This window comes from Takifugu rubripes, chromosome 15 (genome assembly GCF_901000725.2).
Source record: "Takifugu rubripes chromosome 15, fTakRub1.2, whole genome shotgun sequence".
In the NCBI taxonomy this organism is placed as follows: Eukaryota; Metazoa; Chordata; class Actinopteri; order Tetraodontiformes; family Tetraodontidae; genus Takifugu; species Takifugu rubripes.
The window spans coordinates 6007438-6028139 of NC_042299.1; the positions used below are offsets into that span (position 1 = coordinate 6007438).

Genomic DNA, 20702 nt, shown 5'->3' on the forward strand with positions numbered 1-20702 from the left:
AACTGACCAACTACTACCTCTTCATTGGAGCAATAATATAGTTCAGAATGAGATTCTCCTGTTGCCAACTTTTTATTTCATTATTGTAGCATAAGTACTGTCAAATTTCTGAGCTATATTTTGTGTTTTAGAGGTCTGCAGTTTATATCAAAGCATCAGAGTGGAATTGGAGAATATGGAGGAATGGAATTACTAATAAAGTCTATTTGTATGTGTCAGCCTTGTGTAGTGAGCACTGGTACACTTCTGTTCCATCCACAGTTGATTATTAACCAGCCAATAGTGGACCAGCAGTTGTGAGTCCAGCCACTACGTTTACCAGAAACGAGAAGGTTGATCACATCTGCCGAGCTCTTATTTCACTCGTCTTTGGACACATTTGGTTTCTCTTCATCTGCCTCTGCAAGCAGGCCAGGTGAGTTCTGACCTGCTTTGATAGTATAGTATTTTGCCCCATTTTGAAATCTGTAAAAAAAAGAAAAATGTCTGCTGCATATCACCAAGTGAACCAGCTTTTGTAGGAGCGAATCAGAAAGGTAGTTTTAGAGTTGGTGATCTATGAGATTCGTGCATGCAGTCTTTCACTCGAGTCATGCAGTTCATGGGATTCTGGTTTATATTCAGTGTTTGACAGCTCATCTAAAAAAAAGGCTCTGATATTAACCTTTAGTCCGCTGGTAAACACAGCAGCCATATCTGAAACCTCAAATGACTCTGGACCTGCAAGACACACTGATGCACCAACAGATATCAGCAGGAACTCTTGTCCACAGGCATTTGGCTCGATGGTGGCCTGTTAAACAGGCAGAATATAGAATAAACAAGCCTGATGGTTTTGCCTGACTCTGACTCTCTCCTCACGCATGCATAATGATCATCACTGGAGGAGCTGAAATTATAGTAAAACTCAGCCAAGTAAGAAGAAGTTGTAAAAACATAGTCTAGTAGAAACTGAAACAATGCTGGTCGTGCAGGTAGAACCATCTACTGTTTCTCACCTCTTCCTGGTTCTCTGGCCAAAGTTGAAGTACTTAAATGCCTGAACTTTCCTGAGTGGTATCATTGGTCTTCACTGGAGTCAAAAAACTGTCATCTGCTCCTGATTGGATCATTTCATTGCAAACAATTATTTTAATCTAATAAGCTCTGTGTGTTTCCCAGGAACATTGTTTGGAAATGAACCTTCATCATCTCCTGCTGCTGCTTTGTCTGTGCTGTCCAGGACTGACTGTAAGATCCTCATTCTCATTACTTGCTTTTTATTGTTATGGAAACTGACCTTTCCTGGTCTCCTGCTGTCAGGAGGAGCCCACGCCAGGAGTTACTAATGCCTCAGTCCCTGTCAGTGATGAAGAGGACACAACAGAGGCTCACAACTGTAGGACCCAGCTGGTCAGCACAGAAGAACAGAGGTCTCTTGGGGGCGCCATAGAGCAGTTGGGTCTACAGCTCCTGGAGAACCTTCCAATTGTCTCGCAGCAGCCGAATGTCATCCTGTCCCCTCTCAGCGTGGCCTTGGCCCTCGCTCATCTGACCTTAGGTGAGCCAGCGTTCAGCTTTGTTTGTCAGAAGGAAAAGCTTCAGCTCCAGGATCTCTCATCTGCCTGTACCGAGAGCATCATATTTGTTGAAACAGTTGTGCTTTATTTGCTTTTAGGAGCTCACAACGAAACAGAAAACCTACTTCTCAAGGCTCTTCATGCTCACAATTTGCCTTGTTATCATCACATACTTGGAGGTCTGCTAGCACATTTTAAGAACACATCGCTGGAAGTTGCAACGCGCATGTACCTGCGGCCAGGTGTGTGAGCCCTTTGGAGTAGTTTGTGGGTTTTAAGGCATTTGGTGTGAGATTAGTGGCATCTGACTTTGTTCTTCTCAGGATCCGAAATAAAGCGATCCTTTGTGGAGGAATCTCTGGCCAGGTCTAGTCTAAAGAAACAAAATGATCATCAGCTGCTCATTTCTACTTAAAGAATTTACATTTGTTATATTTTATCTATAACATTTAATCAGGTACCAATCCCGGCCTGTCCCTCTGGTTTCTGTGGAGGAGGTCAACCAGTGGGTGGAAAATGCCACCAATGGTCACATTTCAAATTTTCTGGAGAGAATTCCCCATGGTGTGGTGCTGATGCTCATGAATGCTGTGTATTTTAAAGGTGAACCATCCAAACCAAAGCAGCAAAGTTACCTTTCAGGATTCCTCATGGTTTCTCCTCACTCCAGGTGAATGGCAGACCCGATTTGACCCTCTAGAGACCTCTAAAGGAGTCTTCTACCTGGACAACAAGAACTCTGTGTCAGTAGACATGATGAAGTCTTTCCAGTACCCTTTCCGTTTGCTGCATGATCCTGAACTGAAATCGCAGGTGAAGCATCAGCTGTCGGGAGCAAACGGAGCTTTTTCCTCATGCAGAAGTTAGAACGTAGTGGGTGAGATGCAGGATAAAGGAAAGATGGAATTTATTGAATTCTTTCCTATACAGGTTGCCAGTTTTGCTTTCAAGGGAAACACCAGCTTCCTCGTCGTCATGCCCCTTCCTGGCAGTGGAAACGTGTCATCACTGCTTCCAAAGCTGAACATCTCCGACCTCTATAGACGTCTACCTCAAGAGAAAATAATGCATGTCAGCCTTCCCAAGGTGAAATTACAGTACCGCCAGGAGCTCCAGGAAGCACTGACAAGCATGGGTGAGGAGATGCAGAAAGAAAATAATTATTTCTTTTGATCTTAATATCCACCCAACTGTCTGTAACTGTCTTTGTCTTCCCATCAGGTCTTTGTTCACTGTTTTCTGGTCCCAATCTTTCTGGAATTTCTGACTACCCTCTGAGGGTTGGCAGTGTCCGCCATGCCAGCACTGTAGAACTCAACGAGGAAGGTGTGAAGGCCTCAGCCGCCACTGTTGTTACCACCCTGCGCTCCATCTCCATGTTCTCTGTCAACTCTCCCTTCCTGTTTGCCTTGGTGGATGATGCCTCTCTGGTCCCCCTCTTCATGGGCATTGTCACAAATCCTGCCCCCGACAATGACCGCATGTCTAACGACGACCCACTTGTGAATGGAACCATGAGTGACCAACCTGTTAGTGTGGATAACAAAAACAGCAACAACTTGTTCACTGAGAGAGCAGCATGCAGCGCCCCCACTGGTGAGAACATGAACATGGACTGAAAAAGCAAAAAAGATGATGAAACCTGTCCCAAACTAGATGATCTTTTAATTTTACTTCTCAAATGTTCTATGTGTTTTTCTGTTTTGAAAGATTCTGGGATATTCACCTTTGCGTTGTGTACTTGTTAACAGTTTTTTGTTTTTTCTCCATTAAAATAAAACCACAACATGTCAGCTATAGAGACAACACTGAACATTAAAGGGACAGTTCATTAATAAAGAAATACGTATTTTTCCTTTATTCCGTCTGTCAGCAATTTGCAAACCAGCTATATGTCAGTCAGATGCTAATGAAGAGAGATCTAGTTGTTCACAGCCCTTATAATTTAGTGCTGGTTTTTAGAATTTGTTTTTATTACAAAATAGATGTGGGTTAGGGTTCATGAACTGTTTAACAAGTACAGAAACTTTGGGCAGAAGTGCGACGCCATTTACCAACATCAAACATGAAATCAGACCAGAATAATTAGAGAAGCGTCCGGTTACTCTGCGCGCCCTCGCCTCGGCGGGAACGCGCTGCGCTCCGGGCGCAGATCCAAGGGGGCGTCCGCAGAGCGAAGCCACCTCTCCTCCGCAAACAGCAGACAGTCTGAGCGACGTGGAGCGTCCGAGAGCAGCGGAGAGGTGAGTGCGCCTTTGCGTGCTTCGTTTGGGACGTTTTACGCTTCTGGTTCTTTTGGGTCATGGTTTAAGACTTGAGTTTAACAGATCAGGAGACAATTTGCACATTGTATCATCACCCACTTATTCTTTCGACAGATATGGAACAACGCACATAGTCTGAAGACATTCTAAGATCCATTTATTTTTACATTCTCGATAAGTAAAACGACTTTTCTCTTTGTTTTTTAAATGGATTGTCCAAACATGAAATTTACTGCAGCTTTTTCGCGTCGCGCTGCCAAAACACACAATCACAGCTGGAGTGCCTCCAGTCAGTTTACATAACGGCCTGTTTGCAGGGTTTGTCCGCCTGGAAGGGTCTGGGCGTGTTTAATGGTTCTACTGTTTGATAGCTTGTTTGAGCTTCTAACCATCTCACCCATCACTGAATATAATTCAGGTCACAGCAGGAGATATTTGAGCTGCAGGTCTGATCCCTGGAAGGGACACCCTGGAAAAACCACATACATACATTTCTTACTATTTTATTTCCATATTACGTCCTAATATAGAAGAAATAAAACTCATCATTATTTGATTCTGTATTAAATCCAAATCTTGTAGTTTCAGATTTGGAGTTGAAAAGGAATCGTCAGCAAAAAGGAACTGCTGCCTCAAGACATTTTTGGCAACCCCATCTGGATTTCCCATTTTGCGTGTGCATGAGCGTGTGTGTGTGTGTGTGTGTGTGTGTGTGTGTGTGTGTGTGTGTTTCCAGACAACCAACTCCAGATGTTTGTAGAAGGGCTAAAGTGACAGTGTGACCAATAAATGAACAAATTCAGGCAACATTTGTTCAAGCTCAGATGGATTTGAACAATAGTGTCGTTGATCTTGGATCATCAATCTTCAGCTGGTTTACATTCGTCCACACAAACGTAAACCAGCTGTGGGACACAAAGTAGTACCTTGTTCTTGTAATGTACAAACTGTCTGTCCGGAATGTTCCAAATCTGTCTGATCAGACTTGTGTTGAAATGTTTTCTGTGTTTGTCCTCCAGGATGAAAGGAACTACTTTCTTGCTGGTGATTGGTGTCATTCTGAGATTCTGCCAAGCTCAGGTAAATGTCTGATTTTACTACCAACACTGCAGGAGCAGTAGAACCTGCTGATGTTCATCCTTATGTCTGTGCTACAGTCAGAGACAGAGGCTGAGGAGTCCGTGGCAGAGGAAGAACATGTCGAGCTTTTCACCACGGCACAGACCAAGATGGGCGCCGCCACCTCTGACTTCGGCTACAACCTCTTCCGTGCTCTGGCTAGCCAGGAAGCTGGGAACAATGTTTTTCTGGCCCCTATCAGCGTCTCCGCGGTGCTGACACAGCTCTCAATGGGTGACAACACAAATCCTGAAATCAAGCTTATTAAACTGCTTTAATATGAAATTATAATGTAGTAACACATTATACTAGTGCAGATACCACCTTTACTTGGGGGATTTAACTCTAGTTCAGCATTCTGCACGTTGTCCTGGACTATATTTGACTCAAGGTATAGCTGACAGTGGTTTGATCTCCGATCGGCATAGAGGTCACACAATCATTTTAACATTGTGGCTGATGGCTGTAGTAGCAGGAAGCCAGAACAAAACAGGCAAAGTCTGAGCAGAGTACTTTTTTCATGCTACCCAGGAGGATCTGAACATGCTCAGAGTCAGCTGTTCAGAGCGCTGAGGTACCACACCCTGCATGACCCTCAGCTCCACGACACCTTGAAAAACATCCTGGCCACGGTCAAGGCGCCCGGCAAAGGCCTGAGCACCGCCGCACGCCTCTACCTGTCACGTCGTAGGTTCACACTGGAGTGTCATTGGTCAAAAACGATGGTGCAGAATTGAAGACATTTACAACACAACAAAAACAGAGCAGAAGACATCTGATTGAGGATGTGTCTGCAGGTCTTCGTCTGAAGCAGGAATTCTTGGCGCTTGTGGAAAACCAATATAACGTTCGTCCCAAAGCCGTGCTGGGAAAGGATATAAAAGAAGTCAATGACTGGGTGTCGCAGCAGACAGGCAGGAAGGTGCAGGGCTTCCTGGCCTCAAATTTCCCACGCAACTCTGGAGCCAACGCCGTTAGTGCTGCCTACTTCAAAGGTAGGTCAGATTCCCCGAAGCACATTGGCCTGCCAGTCCTCTTCTCACTCCTGTGGTGTTCTTGTTGTCGTCATCAAACAGGGAAGTGGGTGACGCGGTTTAGTCAGAGTGGAGCAATGGACACCTTTCAAGTTGCTGATGGGGCACCTGTCAGTATCCCCATGATGAAACAGGATAACTATCCTGTCAAAATGGGCGTCGATTCCGATTTGAAGTGCACGGTAACTGTATCCGTCAGTGTTTGATAGTGTGGTGCAGCTCCTGTCATGTCTGTATGTACACGTGGATATGCTGGGGCGAATGGTGTGATGTCGTAGCTGACACAGTTTGGGAGCATCTAAAGGAGCGTAGCCTCTGAGGTGACCCCAGCCCACTGTCTCCTCCAGATCGCTCAGATCCCGATGCAAGATGACGTCAGCATGTTCCTTTTCCTACCAGACGACCTATCATCCAACATGACTCAGCTAGAGGAGAGTCTAACCGCTGAGTTTGTCCAGGACCTCTCCATGACGCTTCTTCCTGCCCAGGTGTCCCTCACTCTGCCTGTCCTCAGGCTCAGCTACTCCAAAGACCTGCTTCCACTGCTGGGGGACCTAGGTGAGTGGAAGACCTCCATCTTGCAACAGTACAAAGGGGGCTGAATGTGCACCCTCTTGCAACAAGAAGCATCAAATGTGTTTAAAAGTTCATTAAAGGCCCCAAATCAATCAATTTCTGCCCCCCCACCCTCAGCCATCCTACCTCTCTACCTCCATTGCAGGTCTTTCTGATTGGCTATTGAACACAGAGTTGCAGAAGATCTCACCTCAGCCTGTTAAACTCACAAGTGTCAACCACAAGGTTGTCATGGAGATGGCACCTGAAGGGAACCAGTACCCCCCCTCTAGTTCGGCACCAACACACCTGTCCTACCGAGCTGACCGGCCATTCCTCTACCTGATTCGGGATGAAACGTCGGGGGCATTGCTCTTCATCGGCAGGGTGGTCAACCCTACTGGCCTAACAATTTAACACATGTGCACACACACACACACACACACACACACACACACACACACACACACACGCACACACACACACACACACACACACACACACACACACACACACACACACACACACACACTCTTAGCAGGTCCTAGGAGAGATTTCAGGTGTTTGCTTTTGGTTGCAGATACATTTAAGGATATTTGATCAATTTTTCATGTTGAAATATTTTGATCTGGGTTCACAAACACACTGACGATACTCTGAGACTTTCAAAGGACCTCTTCGTACAAAAAAAATCAAATGTTTTCATTTGTGTAAGAAAATAAAGATGACAATAAAAGAATACTTGTGGTTAGATGTGGCAGTTTCTTCAAAAAAATATGTAATGGAAAACAGTCTTGGATTCCATCTCATGATCTGCTGAGTTTGATAAACCTTCATATTTCATATTCAAAAAATCTTTAACAGAATCTGAAGTCTATGTTAACATTCGGAATTTATGAGAAATTGGGAAATAATATGCAATGTAAAGCTACAGCTGCCTGATAGCAAGTCACTAAAACAACACTGAGTGAATTTCATGGAATGTCACAATAACAGATTCTTATTACATAGATTTGTAGGCTTTTGAGAGGATTTACTTGAGTTCTCTTGTGAGGGCATTTTGGATGTTCCTCACAAATCCCAGGTTTAAAATGAACAATAAATAAAACTTTCAATCTGTAACCTCTCAGATTTTGTTCAGGCGTATTCCTGTCAGCGCCTGCTATCACAAGTTTTCTCACTAGAGGGACACAAAACATTAGAAACAGAAATCCGCCCCCTCGGACAGAAACTAATAACTCCTGAGTATTCCATCTCTTTATTCACGTCCCTGTGTATTTATGACTCAAACACATTTATTTGCCAACTTAGAACGAGTAACTATTTGATCGGTGTTTGTTTACATTCACTTAATCTATTTCCGCCTCTTCTGTTAGTTCTGATAAATAATGAGTTTCAAAGGTCTCAGTTGTGACTTCTGCTCCTCAGAGGATTTCTGCAGAAGTTCAAGAGGAAACTGTGTCACAACCAGTGTTAGAAGTCAGGCAGCAGGAAACAAGGGGATGGGCATGGGTCACCTTAGGAAGGAGAGGTCTTTATTTTCGAAACTCCAGTGTAATGACCCTTCCCAACCTAAAGAATACTGATCACATTTTGAAAGGATGTTCCTTCATTTCCTTTGAGTGTGAGATGGTCAAATAGGTTGTTGGGGTTAGAGTCAGAGTTTTGTCTGTGTGTGTTTTGGAATGGACGGTGTGGCATTTACAGTCTTTTATATTGCATATTCAGAATAAAACCTTCACTGTTGGAACATTGATATCAGTGGCGGGTGTGAACTGCATGATAAGGGAGCGCTGCAGCAGGGCCATGAGCATATGACAGCCCCTTCTTGTCTCATAACTGCTAAATTAAATAATCACACACCTCTTTTCACAGTGTGGTTGGATCAAGTTATTTGTATTATTAGACATTACCAGATCTCAGTTGTTTGCATAAAATCATATTGTTCATCCCGTGTGATCTAGTCTGATGCAATGACCCAAATCTGCTGGGAAGACAGATGCAAATGACGAATTACTAATAATCCTGGAATGTAACTGAACCCAACCTCCTACACTAGGTTCTGCACTCTGTTTACTTTGTTGAGCAACAACAAGTGGAAGTTTTGACAGTATTTTTGTGGCTGAAGATTCATGCATGAACTTGCAGCAGAAAATGAGCCCATCTTTGCTTTCAGCGTTGGTTATAATCTTTGCCAACAGAATATCAGCCGGGGCTTGTCTGACTGTGAGAGATAAGAACTCAGGAATGTTTTATAATAGTGCTGTGACAAAGTTCACAGGGATTAGAACTGTCACTTTACTTCTCTCTGTGTGCTGTTAAAGAGAGAATAGGCAAGATTTACTGGTCAGTGTGTGCCAGTAGTTATGATTAACTATGGTATATTAACATGGAATGGTTGCAGAAAAGCAGCAAACATCCATTCTGTTGTTGTTTCTGATGTGTTTATTTTAGCTTGCAGGGATCACCTCTGCTCTGTTCACCCTGCGAACAGACCTCAGCATTATTTCTAGACAGTAAAAAACTACTTCCTAAAAACACAAACTGCCCTCTTGTGCAGATCACATGTGAATTATATCACTACTGACATTCTGAGAACATTACAGCAACAGTGATGTGAGTGGAAAGACATAAATATTTAAGTTAGTGGACAGGAAGACCTACAGGAGGGGTCTGAACGACATAAAATAATGTCCACATTATTCTCTGTGCAAAGAGTTTATTTTAGAAAAATGACAAATGATTCAAAACTGATATAGTTGCATAAAACTAGATTTGACTGCACTTTCAGAGCTGAATTCATACAAAAGTCACATGTGTCAGTAATGTGTCATCTGATGAGTGTGAAACAATGTAGTGAAGCCCAACAGAGGCACCTGTTTCTCGCCAGGCTGTTTGACTCCCAGTGGCCTCCACAGGCAAAACAATTTCAACATTAAAATTAAAAGTAGAAAATACAAAAGAATCATTAAAATATAGCTTAATTCAGAAGTAAAAATTGGAATTCACATTGTAAGGCAGATGAAGAGCACGAATGGCAGTCATGGGTGGCCCATTGGTGGCTGGTAGCAGAAGTGCTCATCAGCCCTCTTGGTTATCACAATAGACACTGAGAAAAGATATCTTCTATTGTTTAGTTGTTGATGGTAACTGCTCATGTGATTTCTGTCTGTGATTTTCTGTGGCTTGGTACCATAAAGATGAGGACACTGCTGACTGGACAGACCAGCAGAGGCGAGATCTTCATGCCACCTTTGGTGCCTGATCTCAACAGTTTCACCTGTGATTTCAGATCCTCTGAATCTTGGGTCAATCTCCACAAGAGTAGAGCAACTGACCTGGCCCAAAAAGCTTATAAATGAAAATATTCACAGATTTATTCATAAAGTAACAACGAATTCTGACCAGTTTTTTATGTTAAATGCTGACAGCAGAATTCCTCCTTGAAAAGCTCCTTGAGTGGAGCTGCCACTCAGTCAGTTTTCTGACTATTTCTTGTAGTAAAATATGGGAAAAGGAGTATTACTACCATTTAACATGTGGAGGCCCTCAATGTCAGTGTGTGGATGAGCTTTTCAGGAAACACCAGTTCTCTCTGCTCTCAGGTCTTCAGTTCCTTTTCTTCAGATGAATCTTTCTCAGTTGTTTTCTGGTTCCCGTTGACCAGCTCATACTTTCCTTTGCAGTGAGGTTGGAGGGCTTTTTCTCTTCTTCTCAGAACCACGATCGTCAGGAGGAAGCTGAGCAGCGCACCGCCCACGAACACTGCCATCAGACCCAGGAACCTGCACACGTCACACACACACACACACACGCACACACACACACACACACACACACACACACACACACACACACACACACACACATGATCACAGACTCTATTCTGAAAAAAGTCTTCTGGTTAAGGATTTCAGGATTTCAGTTTTTTGATTGTTGAAGCCAAAACAGAATTTGGCATTTGGACCCGCTCAAGGTTCCTGATAAAAGTGATAGATTTTCCTACTATTGTTTGTTTTTGAGGCCAGGCTCTGGGTTTCTAAGAGGCCTATGCTACAGAGATTAGCCATAACATCTGCTTGAATGTTAACTTCGTGGCCTGTTAACATTTGTAATATTGTCCTCCATCTGTCATGATACTCTTTTATCACATTTTGAATATCTTCCTTGTGGTCCTCCTCTCCTTCCACTGCAGAATTGAATGTCCTTGATAAATATGTTACTGCAAAGAAATAACAAATATAACAAAACAGAAGGTCAGACTCACCTCTGTCTGAACTTGTCCAGGTTGTAGTAGAGACAGGAAGTCTGCTTCCCACACTTTCGGCCCCACAGGATGCAGGTGGTATCAATGACACTCCCATACAACACCGGACCAGGTAAAAACGCTACACACAGATTTACATTTGACTAATGAGTCCAGCTATAGCAGGTGAAAATGAAGAAATGGGACTACATTTCCCATGAGCAATTTCTGAAACTGAACCAGTTTACCTGATGGCTGTATATGATAATCAGGTTTGAAGGGAAATTTCTTAAATATTTCAGTAAGTGCTAGTGGTGTTGGTGGTGGCAGACTGGACTTACCAAGCAGCCTGAACATCATGTACTGAACTCCCACGGCCAAGGACTTGTACTCTGCAGGGACCGTCCTGCGGTGGAGACACAAAGCAACAAACTCCAACCAGATCTAATGTTTATTATTACATCAGATTGAAAAGCCAAAGTCTAAAAAGGGAAAACATTTTTATCTGTAACATAAATTATTTATGGGTTGAAGGTCCTGTGGATAGCACATACCTGAGGATCATCATGAAGGAGGGCGTCTGTGAGAAGGAGGCCACGAAGCTGGTGATGGCGAGAAGCACCATGAAAGGCAACAACAGGTGGGAGCAGCCACTTCCACAGGTCCCAGCAGAGGCGAAGCCCAGACCATCCACACACCGGCAGTCAGTGTAATTCTGCACACACACACACACACACACACACACACACACACACGCACACACACACACACACACACACACACCTACAATTTAGACTTTTTTTTTTTAGACTGAGTCTTTTAAGCAATGCACGCACATGTAAAGAGAATAAAGGATTATAAAGGAGGCACTGCTGGGATGCGTCAACATTACAAAATACTAAATATTATCTAAAAAAACTGAATTAATAAACTAAAACCTCTTGATATTTTCCAGGGCTGAATGTGTTTATGTACTTCATGAATGATGGGAATGAGAATTTCTTTGTAGACTCCCACCCAAATCCCAAATGGAGAATTGTATCTGGAAAACGTCACATTTCCTGTAAACTATTAACTGTGTTATCCAGCTGTGTGTTAACTGACTTCATGTAACTGGATGTGACTTGATACTTCACTTCTCACCACTTTTCCTATGAATTCCCCTTTTTATTTCAATTTTTGTGTGGTGTTTTCTTAGAAGCTGTGACAGAGAGCTGGACAGAAATGTTTACTTTTGGTTTGCCGCTGGCATCAAACTCTATGCTGCTGCAGCCAGCATGGCAGGGAGACCTGAACTCCACGCCGTTGGAACCGCAGACTGGGTTAAACGCCCCCTGAGGACAGTGACATCCAGCACTGCACGACGGAGAACCAGAACTGAAAACAAAATTACAGCAGGAAAAACTTGACTGTGAGAACACTGAAGATCTGCTGGGGGTTGGTGCTGAAGGCTGCGGTTCTCTCATCTGTGTGCTTGGTGCCTAATAACCAACTGTGTAGTTACCCAAGAGGGAAGACTCCATCCACCTTCTGGGTGGAGCAACCAAGGAGCAACAGCGGCAACGAGGAGAACAGGCAGACTAAGACGGCGCCCGTGCACAACTTGCTGGCGCCGCTGACAGACAGGTTCAACCTTCGCATCACCACTCCTCCCAGGATGGTGCCCAGTACCGCCACTGGGATACAAACTCCTCCTGGAGACATACCGGGAGAGAAAGTGAAGTCAGAATCTGCTCCATTTTCTGGGCCCAAACTCAAATGTTGATGAAGCTAAAGATCTATTACCAATCATCATGGTAGACAAGGAGACTGTCTGGCTGAATTGTCTCTCTATGAACTTGGCCATGAAGGTGGCGAGGCCAGCCAACAGCGCTGCCTGGTTAACCTGGGCAAGGATTACCAGCAGATAGACGGGGGTCCGCATCATTTGCAGTGCAACCTGAGGAAAACCTGACAGGTGGCGGTGGAGGATAGATGAGGATTAAATAAATCAAGCTACCGGTAATGAGAAAACAAAAAATAATTACTTTGGAACATTCTTTTCAGTGTTAGAAGAAATAATTCTGTTCAAATCTGTTGATGAACTAAGACTGAGAGGAGCTTCTCATCTCCATCTCATCAGGCAGAAGCAGAAGCAGAAAAGAAGATTTACTTTTGAGGAACTGAAGAAGAGAGAGTTCCTGAATAGGGTCTGTCTGCTTCTTCACACAGTCTGGCCTGAGCTCCACATCGTCTGCGTCCTCCTGGAAGCACAAAGTCACATGTGAGACATTTCCGAACCACTAAGCAGTCTCTTTGGTTTTGGGCCACGTGCCGGTACGCGGCTGCTCTCATGTTTACATTAACAGCTTTGTTGTTCAGATAAATGCCCCAAAATTCTGGTTAAAAAGCAATACCAAATATTTTCCTTTTTCTGATGTGGTCACCTGCTCATTTAACTATAACACAATTCCAGTTTGGAAACCTTGTGCACATCATCTTGATCGTGTGCCTAAAAATGTAATGAAATACAGTATGTCCTATATGATTTTCATTGGGCTTCACTGTGGCCTGATGTAAGTCCACCCACAAAGTCAAGAAACAAAAGTCTTTGTATTAGAATGATTAGAATGTTGAAGACAGAATCTCTGACAACGATATTTTAGATACAACACAACAATTGACATGTTTTCAGGGGACTAAAGAGACAAACCAGGACATGTCTAAAACACCACTTTGCTCCTTCCTGTAGCTGTACTGGTGTTAAATGAGATAAACGTTTATTGATCCCACAGTTTGAAAGCTATAAAAACGACAGAGCAGCACAAGATGCACAGTTATAAATAAGTACTTCCTCCTTTAAGAGGTATAAATATAAATATACACGAATTTACTACAGAGTAAGAATCAAGAAGTAAAAAATATAGAAGGTAGTTTGAAAAAAGTCCAAGGTGATTCTATAAAGTTGGCTGATGGCCATGTCATTGCACACGATGACGTTCTGGACTTTCATCTGTTTTCTCTTCAGCAGACACACTTTTTTGACTTTGATAACTGACTTTAAGTGTTGCAGGTGCCCATTGATATGTGGATTTTTACAGCTCTACCTTTGGAACAGTTGATCTCGGCTGCTCATAAGTGTAGCAATGGCTCTACAGGAAAAGCTCTGTCTGGCTGAAAAGGGGTGTAAATGTAGAGCTTAGGGTTGTGCCTCAGAATTGTCTTTCCTTCTGTAGTCCTGCAACCACAGAGATCTGAATCTAAGCTGCAGATGTTCTGTGTGAGTTTCAGCAGCTTCCTCTCACTGCAGCAGTCACAGAACCACTATAATCTGCTGAACCTTCCCACCAGTGTCATAAGAGGAACCTTCAAAAGTTCTGTGCCAACATGTTGCTCAAAACTGGTCTGATAGGAACCTGTGTTGAAATCAAAGTTCTGAGTTGAAGTTCTGAGAAATCAAAATTCTGCCCTTCAATAAAACTCCAGTGGCTTTACGGAGAAGGCACAATAAAAAGAGGCCTCGGAAAGAGGAAAAAGCAACTTCCAATTCAAAGCTGACAGTGTAATATACTGATAAATGCTTCAGCCTGCTGAGCAGAATTTTTTTTTAGCAGAGGTCCCCGTGGACATTCGGCAGCAGGGAGTCATTTGGAAAGAATGCTATTGAGCAATTGTTGGAGAACTTTGTTTGTGGAGGCACAGCCAAACCGATCCTCTGATTTGGCAGAGAGGAGAACTATTGACAAACTGCGGAGCATCATGGACAATGACCAATGACAATGACCAACAATGACCGCCACCCTCTGCACACTGTCATCCACAGCCAGAGAAGCCTGATTAGCCAGAGGCTGCGCCTCCCCAAGTTCAGGACAAACAGACTGGGGAACTCATTCATCCCCCGAGCCATCAGGCTGTTCAACTCCTCACAGGGGGGGAGGAGGGCCAACAGAAGGACTGGAACATTTTTATAGTTTTATATTTATATTCATATTCTATTTTTTAATTTATTCTATTTTATTTCTTATTTTATTATATTTTTATTATCTTTAATAGGTTTAATGGGGTGTAATGGTGGTGGGAAATTTTGTACAGTGCTGTACGTTTCTTTGGAGATGCTAATTTCCCTGATGGACACCCCCTAAAGGGATCAATAAAGTACTCTTGAATCTTGAATCTTGATTTGAGCTTTGATTTATGGCTTTGTTACACTTCATGCATCAATTGATGCATTGTTTCAGATGCTGCACATGTGAAGGAGAGCTGCTTCTGTAACATCACACCATATCTTGACTTCCAGCATTTCCCTCATTTTGCTGATGTTGTCGTGGCAACAGCTGGTCAGCGCTCTATTTATTGGCAATCTCTTCGTTGTCTGTAATGTTGACAGCGATGAGGAATTTTATGCTAAAGAGATGCAGCACTTCATGATGACTGAGGTCAGTAACAGGGGGTGCGACAGGGACAATGAGAGGGACAGGGGGTTGACTCAGAGAGTGGTCAAAGGTCTCAGGGGTGTTCCTGCAGTCCTGGAGATGGTTTGCTCTCCTGATGATGCTTTCATGTCCGAGCTAATCCAGAGTTTCTGGTTTGGATGAATCTGGTGCAGTTATTAATGTATTACACTAACACTAACTAACGCAGAGGCTGGACCATAGAACTGAGATATTCCTTTCAGAAGCTTCAGAAAGACTTTTCCCCCTGATGATTCTGATTAGCTGCTTCAGCAGATTTAACATCATAAGTATATTCATCAGCTGTTTGTGGGAATGGCAGGACAACAAATGATTTGAAATATGTCTGTAACAACGATAGACGGAGAAGCTTCAGCTTGGGCGTCCAGTCAGATTTAATTTTTTAACAGATAACTTTGTTGAGAGACCTCCTGTGGGTTGTTAGAAATTGACCATGAATAATGAAACATAAACCACAAAAAGTTTCTGTTGGATCAGGAGACACCATTTGACAATAGGGGAAATGAAAATTCAGCTGATAACAATAACACAAGGTCCCGATGGTCAGTGTTTTTAAAAGCGCTATAAATAAAGTTGGCCTAATCACCCTGGTTTCCACTGTAAGTCCACATTTCCGGCCTCATTTAAAAGCATTCCTGAGGTCAACGTCTGAGCTGCTCGGAGAAGCACTGAAATAACCGATATTAAAATGACAGATGGCTGATTTCAACGTGGATGCTGGGATTTATTTATTTAGATTTTGAAGGATTTTAAAATGAACTCATTTAAGTGCTTAAAGATTTTTGCATAAAGATGGTTTGGACACAATAGGAGACTCATTGCGTCTCTGGTCATAAGAAAGGTGTGTTTGAAGCTAGATTGATTACTAGTGTAAATTCTTGCTCTTTCTGTCAGCCTTTTTGTTCTCACCTGGTCAGGCATGTTCCTGGGGAAGAAGAAGTAAGGTAATGCAGTGATGAAGATGAGGCAGGATGCCACCAAGAAGCCGAGCCACCAGGCTCCCACCCATCGAAGGTCCTTCGGGGTCAAGTCAATGTTGCCTGGAGAAAAAGAGACTTTTAAAGCTTTGGACTTTTTATGACAACACACAAATGGTGAGGACACATGTGTGTCTATGGAACAGATGAAGCCATCAACACTGGACTTTCTCAGGGGGCTGAGGCCTGTTGGCGTCGTGTTTTACTACATCTCTCAGTTATTTAGTTCTGTCTTGTGTTGGCGTAACGACTCACAGCAGCAAAGGAAATCAACAGGAAAAACCTGTTCAGAAAACTCTGCACTGACTGTCTCACACCTCTCTTTGGAATGGGTCTCTCTGCTTTCAGCATTTTAAAACCACCACCACGACTGGTTTGATTTGTTCCTCTGCTCATTTCAACTTGATCCAGTTCAAACACCAAATGTGCAGGAAACAAAATGGAGGAAATAGCTTCTGAATCTGACAGTAACTTCTGAACCCACCTTAACCCTCAAGTCATTTGTCTTTGTAATGTTTTATGCAGAGGGAAATGGCCCTGTGAGGAGAGGCAGCTGTAAATGGCTAATACTCCCTTCTTTCTAAAATAACTCTTGCAAATGAACTCCACCTCAGTGGAGGTATTTCACATGTTTTGGTTGGCAGCACGGCGTTTCCTCTCACCGTTGGACAACTTGTCAAAGTCCACATAGAAGCGCAACATGATGGAGCCCGTGATAAAGCCAAAGGCTGGACCGATGGAGGTCGCAGCCAAGAGGAGCCCTAGAAACAACAGGAAAAGTACATGAACATGAAGTTTAATCACCCTTATCTTTACACAAAAGAGGCTGAACCTGAGCAGCTGGAGATGAGATTATCTCTGTAGGTTTGATGTGATATTTGATTTGATGTGATAATAACACACAGCTCAGCGTGCATTATTTTTTTATTTCACCTGAAAGGATGAGTAGTAACATTGTTCCCATTATTCGTCAGACTTTTTTTTACCCACATTTGAGACCAACCCAAACAACAGAGTAGCCACCCCGGAATGTGCACATGCGTGCACAATTTCACACAACAGACAGGGCCTCGAAGTCAGTCAGCCTAGAAACACACTGAATGTTAAGAGAACATTCACGACTTTTTGGGCTCCTAAATTACAGCGAATGACAGTAGTCCAACCTTGCAGTAATTGAAGCCTAGACTAATCTGATTTTAACAACATTTCCGAGTGAAAAATAGCCCAGAATTAAGGACTGTGATTAACCACAGTAACCACTTATTTTCAAGGGTACACAGAAGTAATGGGCAAAACCACCCAGGGTCCCTTTTACATATTCATATATATATATATATATATATATGCTCTGTTCCCCCTGCTGTTCTGCATAGGCCTAAACCCCCTCAGCCAGATCATCACCAAGAGTGGCTATGGGTACCAGTTCCGAAGTGGAACAACCGTCAGCCATCTCCTCTACATGGATGACATCAAGCTGTATGCCAAGAACGAGCCTGACATCGACTCCCTGATTCACCTCACTAGGATCTACAGCAAAGACATCGGAATGTCATTCGGGCTAGACAAATCTGGGCGGATGATATCTAGAAGGGGAAAGGTGATCGCAACTGACTGGGTTGAACTACCTGAAGGGAACATCACAGATGTGCAGGACAGCTACAAATACCTGGGGATCCCGCAGGCAAATGGTAACCATGAGGAGGCAGCTAGGAGGTCAGCCACAGCCAAATACCTGCAGAGGTTAAGACAGGTCCTGAAAAGTCAGCTGAATGGTAAGCACAAGATCCAGGCCATAAACCTACGCCTTGCCAGTAATCAGATACCCTGCTGGCATAATACCCTGGCCACTGGAAGAGATACAAGCCACTGACATCAAGACAAGGAAGCTCCTCACCATGCACGGAGGGTTTCACCCTAAGTCCAGTGTCCTGAGGCTGTACACAAAGCGAAAGGAAGGGAGCCGAGGACTAGTAAGTGTCCGAACTACTGTCCAGGAGGAAACAACAAGCCTCCAAGAATACATCAAGAAGATGGCCCCCACTGACCCACTGCTGAGTGAATGCCTCAGGCAACAATAGCCCACCAAGGAGGAGGAACCTGAGGGGCTATCATGGAAGGACAAGCCCATGCATGGAATGTACCACCGACAAATTGAGGAAGTGGCTGATATCGAGAAAACATACCAGTGGCTGACAAAGGCCGGACTGAAAGACAGCACAGAGGCACTAATCATGGCTGCACAAGAACAGGCCCTGAGCACCAGAGCAATAGAGGCCAGGGTCTACCATACCAGACAAGACCCCAGGTGCAGACTGTGTGGAGATGCCCCTAAGACAATCCAGCACATCACAGCAGGGTGCAAGATGCTCGCAGGCAAGGCATACATGGAGCGGCATAACCAGGTGGCTGGCATAGTGTACAGGAACATCTGTACTGAGTATGGACTGGAGGTCCCAGAAACCAGGTGGGAGACACCCCCGAAAGTGGTGGAGAACAAGCAGGCCAAGATCCTGTGGGACTTCCAGATCCAGACTGACAAGATGATGGTGGCCAACCAGCCTGACATAGTGGTGGTGGATAAACACCGGAAGACAGTGGTGGTGATAGATGTAGCAATCCCGAGTGATAGCAACATCAGGAAGAAGGAACACGAGAAGCTGGAGAAGTACCTAGGGCTTAAGGAGGAACGAGAGAATGTGGGGCATGAAGGCAACAATGGTCCCAGTGGTGATTGGGACACTAGGGGCAGTAACACCCAACCTGAGTAGAATGCTCCAACAGATACCAGGAATCACATCAGAGATCTCTGTCCAGAAGAGCGCAGTCCTAGGAACAGCCAAGATCCTGCGCAGAACCCTCAGACTCCCAGGCCTCTGGTAGAGGACCCGAGTCTGAAGGAAGGAGGCACCGCCCAGGAGGGCAAGGAAGAGTATATGGAAGAGTGTGTATATAGTGAGTATATATATATATATAGTGTGTATATAGTGTGTGTGTGTGTGTATGTATGTATGTGTGTATACACACACACACACACACACACACACACACACACACACACACACACACATATATAGTATATGTGTGTGTGTGTAGGAGTGAATGGGTAATGGGTAATATCCAGTATATGTAAACTAGTGCGTTCTTGGTGGTTGTACCGAGATAAAGAGGCGAGTTCTTCTTGCTTGCATGGTCATCAATGTAGGAGATGCCAAAAGGCTGGATGGGAACAGCACCAATTCCCAGCAGGAGCTGACCCAGCAGCAGCAGTGGGTAGACTACGTGCTGGGTGGGGTTGTCCTGCTGGCTGCAGCTCTGATTCTCAGGTTTGGTGTTGAGATTGTTCTCTGATTGGCAGACGGTAGAGGTGTTGTCGATGGAGGCTGTTAGGAAACATAGAAACCTATTGTCATTCAAATGTCAATAAAAAAATAGAAAATATATATAACAGCCCTAGGTGGTGGGTGGTAGTACAACAGCCCACCACACCGTCGTACTGTAAATTTTAAGTAGTCTATGTTTGAGTGTTTTCTCTCACAACTGATGCTGTCGGTGTATTCATATGGCCCACTCAGAAAATGTGGCACAGCCATCAGCAGGGAGGCGAGGCAGGCCAGCAGAGCTCCGCCTCCAATGAACCGTGGTCGGTGGACTCGACTCCCAAAGAAGCTCACGAAGACGATGAGGACAGTGTTTCCCACCTGGGCATGAATCCAACAGTGTGACAATGAAGACGGATGCGTGTCAAAGACTCAATCCTGCCCACCTCATTAAAAGCAGCCAGCACCCCCGACTTCTGACTGGAGAGGCCGTAACGCCTTTCAATGGTGGAGATAGAGCTCTTCATGTAGCCGGACACCAGAAGCTGTGACAGCTGCAGCAAACTGTGACACAACACGAAAAACTGCAGAGAAGGTCAGAGGGGTCAGAAAGACACAGGCTGCCATGGTAACCAGATTCAGCCTGAGACTATGTTCATCATTGAGACTGCAGAAAGGAAATGTTGTGCTTGTTTGATCTCAGAGAACAATGCCAGGGTGCACTCCAGAAAGACCGTCCAACACAGAAGTCCTCTCAGCTGAGAGCAGCAGCAATGTCAGACTTGTTGGTTAAAGCACATTTGGCAACACTGTAAAATGCTGAAGAAAGAAGTCTACATCATCCAGTCAGGAGGGATGACGATGACTGGCTAATTACCTTTATGTGAAAATGATTAAAACATAAGATGTGTTTTAAAATCAATCTTTTCCCAGAACAGCTTCCTCCCATATTTACAACTAAGTTCACTGTAATATTTTTGTATCAAAGAGAAATGAATCTATAGTCTGGTCCTATTGTGGAACTGCTTGTTGCTGAGAATTGATCCAAAACAGCATTAAAATATCTGCAGCAACTCATGGATGTGATGTAAGCACAAACCTTGATGCTGTTGAAGGGGCTCCAGCGCCGGGCGGGGAGGGGTAACCCAGCAAGGTTCAGGTTATTTGCCCCCATGTTTAA

General features: G+C 44.1%; 3 protein-coding genes across 6 annotated transcripts in view; 2 read left to right on the forward strand and 1 right to left on the reverse strand.

Moving 5' to 3' along the window:
- Positions 1-255: 255 nt before the first annotated feature.
- Positions 256-3402, forward strand: serpinf2a (serpin peptidase inhibitor, clade F (alpha-2 antiplasmin, pigment epithelium derived factor), member 2a). Its single transcript, XM_029848019.1, has 9 exons — positions 256-415; positions 1162-1230; positions 1303-1540; positions 1658-1801; positions 1883-1925; positions 2017-2162; positions 2230-2372; positions 2490-2694; positions 2781-3402. Exons 2-9 carry the CDS (start codon positions 1177-1179, stop codon positions 3176-3178), a joined length of 1371 nt encoding a protein of 456 aa, XP_029703879.1. The 5' UTR covers positions 256-415; positions 1162-1176; the 3' UTR covers positions 3179-3402.
- A 310-nt stretch (positions 3403-3712) lies between these two features.
- serpinf1 (serpin peptidase inhibitor, clade F (alpha-2 antiplasmin, pigment epithelium derived factor), member 1) lies at positions 3713-7282 on the forward strand. Of its 3 annotated transcripts, none has more exons than XM_011616779.2 (8): positions 3713-3802; positions 4843-4903; positions 4981-5176; positions 5474-5629; positions 5740-5937; positions 6019-6158; positions 6324-6534; positions 6698-7282. In XM_011616779.2, the coding sequence occupies exons 2-8, from the start codon at positions 4844-4846 to the stop codon at positions 6946-6948; spliced, it is 1212 nt and encodes a 403-aa protein (XP_011615081.1). In that variant the 5' UTR covers positions 3713-3802; position 4843; the 3' UTR covers positions 6949-7282. The 3 variants fall into 3 exon arrangements, with proteins under 3 accessions (XP_011615081.1, XP_029703881.1, XP_029703880.1); XM_029848021.1 differs by lacking the exon at positions 3713-3802 and having other exon boundaries at positions 3809-4903; positions 6698-6964; positions 7005-7282; XM_029848020.1 differs by lacking the exon at positions 3713-3802 and having other exon boundaries at positions 3809-4903.
- A 1951-nt stretch (positions 7283-9233) lies between these two features.
- The window catches only part of slco2b1 (solute carrier organic anion transporter family, member 2B1), a 13351-nt gene continuing 1882 nt past the window's right edge, over positions 9234-20702 (reverse strand). For both annotated transcript variants that reach the window (XM_011616781.2, XM_011616780.2), the window contains exons 3-16: positions 20622-20702; positions 19969-20106; positions 19741-19903; positions 19361-19585; positions 16868-16966; positions 16138-16268; positions 12930-13020; positions 12563-12727; positions 12282-12471; positions 12010-12154; positions 11332-11492; positions 11119-11183; positions 10799-10919; positions 9234-10316 (exon numbers count right to left, since the gene is read on the reverse strand). The exon at positions 20622-20702 is cut by the window's right edge and continues 35 nt beyond it. In XM_011616781.2, the coding sequence (XP_011615083.2) occupies positions 10133-10316; positions 10799-10919; positions 11119-11183; positions 11332-11492; positions 12010-12154; positions 12282-12471; positions 12563-12727; positions 12930-13020; positions 16138-16268; positions 16868-16966; positions 19361-19585; positions 19741-19903; positions 19969-20106; positions 20622-20702 (1959 nt within the window). In that variant the 3' untranslated portion in view covers positions 9234-10132. The remainder of the gene's footprint in view (positions 10317-10798; positions 10920-11118; positions 11184-11331; positions 11493-12009; positions 12155-12281; positions 12472-12562; positions 12728-12929; positions 13021-16137; positions 16269-16867; positions 16967-19360; positions 19586-19740; positions 19904-19968; positions 20107-20621) is intronic.

Bases quoted from the DNA above. Each gene is read 5' to 3' on its own strand.
- serpinf2a (XM_029848019.1), top strand. From the start codon at position 1,177: ATGAACCTTCATCATCTCCTGCTGCTGCTTTGTCTGTGCTGTCCAGGA. The intron at 1,231-1,302 runs GTAAGATCCTCA...TCCTGCTGTCAG, and splicing joins TGTGCTGTCCAGGACTGACT to GAGGAGCCCACGCCAGGAGT. The intron at 2,695-2,780 runs GTGAGGAGATGC...TCTTCCCATCAG, and splicing joins GGAAGCACTGACAAGCATGG to GTCTTTGTTCACTGTTTTCT.
- serpinf1 (XM_029848020.1), top strand. From the start codon at position 4,784: ATGTTCCAAATCTGTCTGATCAGACTTGTGTTGAAATGTTTTCTGTGT. The intron at 4,904-4,980 runs GTAAATGTCTGA...TCTGTGCTACAG, and splicing joins TGAGATTCTGCCAAGCTCAG to TCAGAGACAGAGGCTGAGGA. The intron at 5,630-5,739 runs GTAGGTTCACAC...ATGTGTCTGCAG, and splicing joins ACGCCTCTACCTGTCACGTC to GTCTTCGTCTGAAGCAGGAA.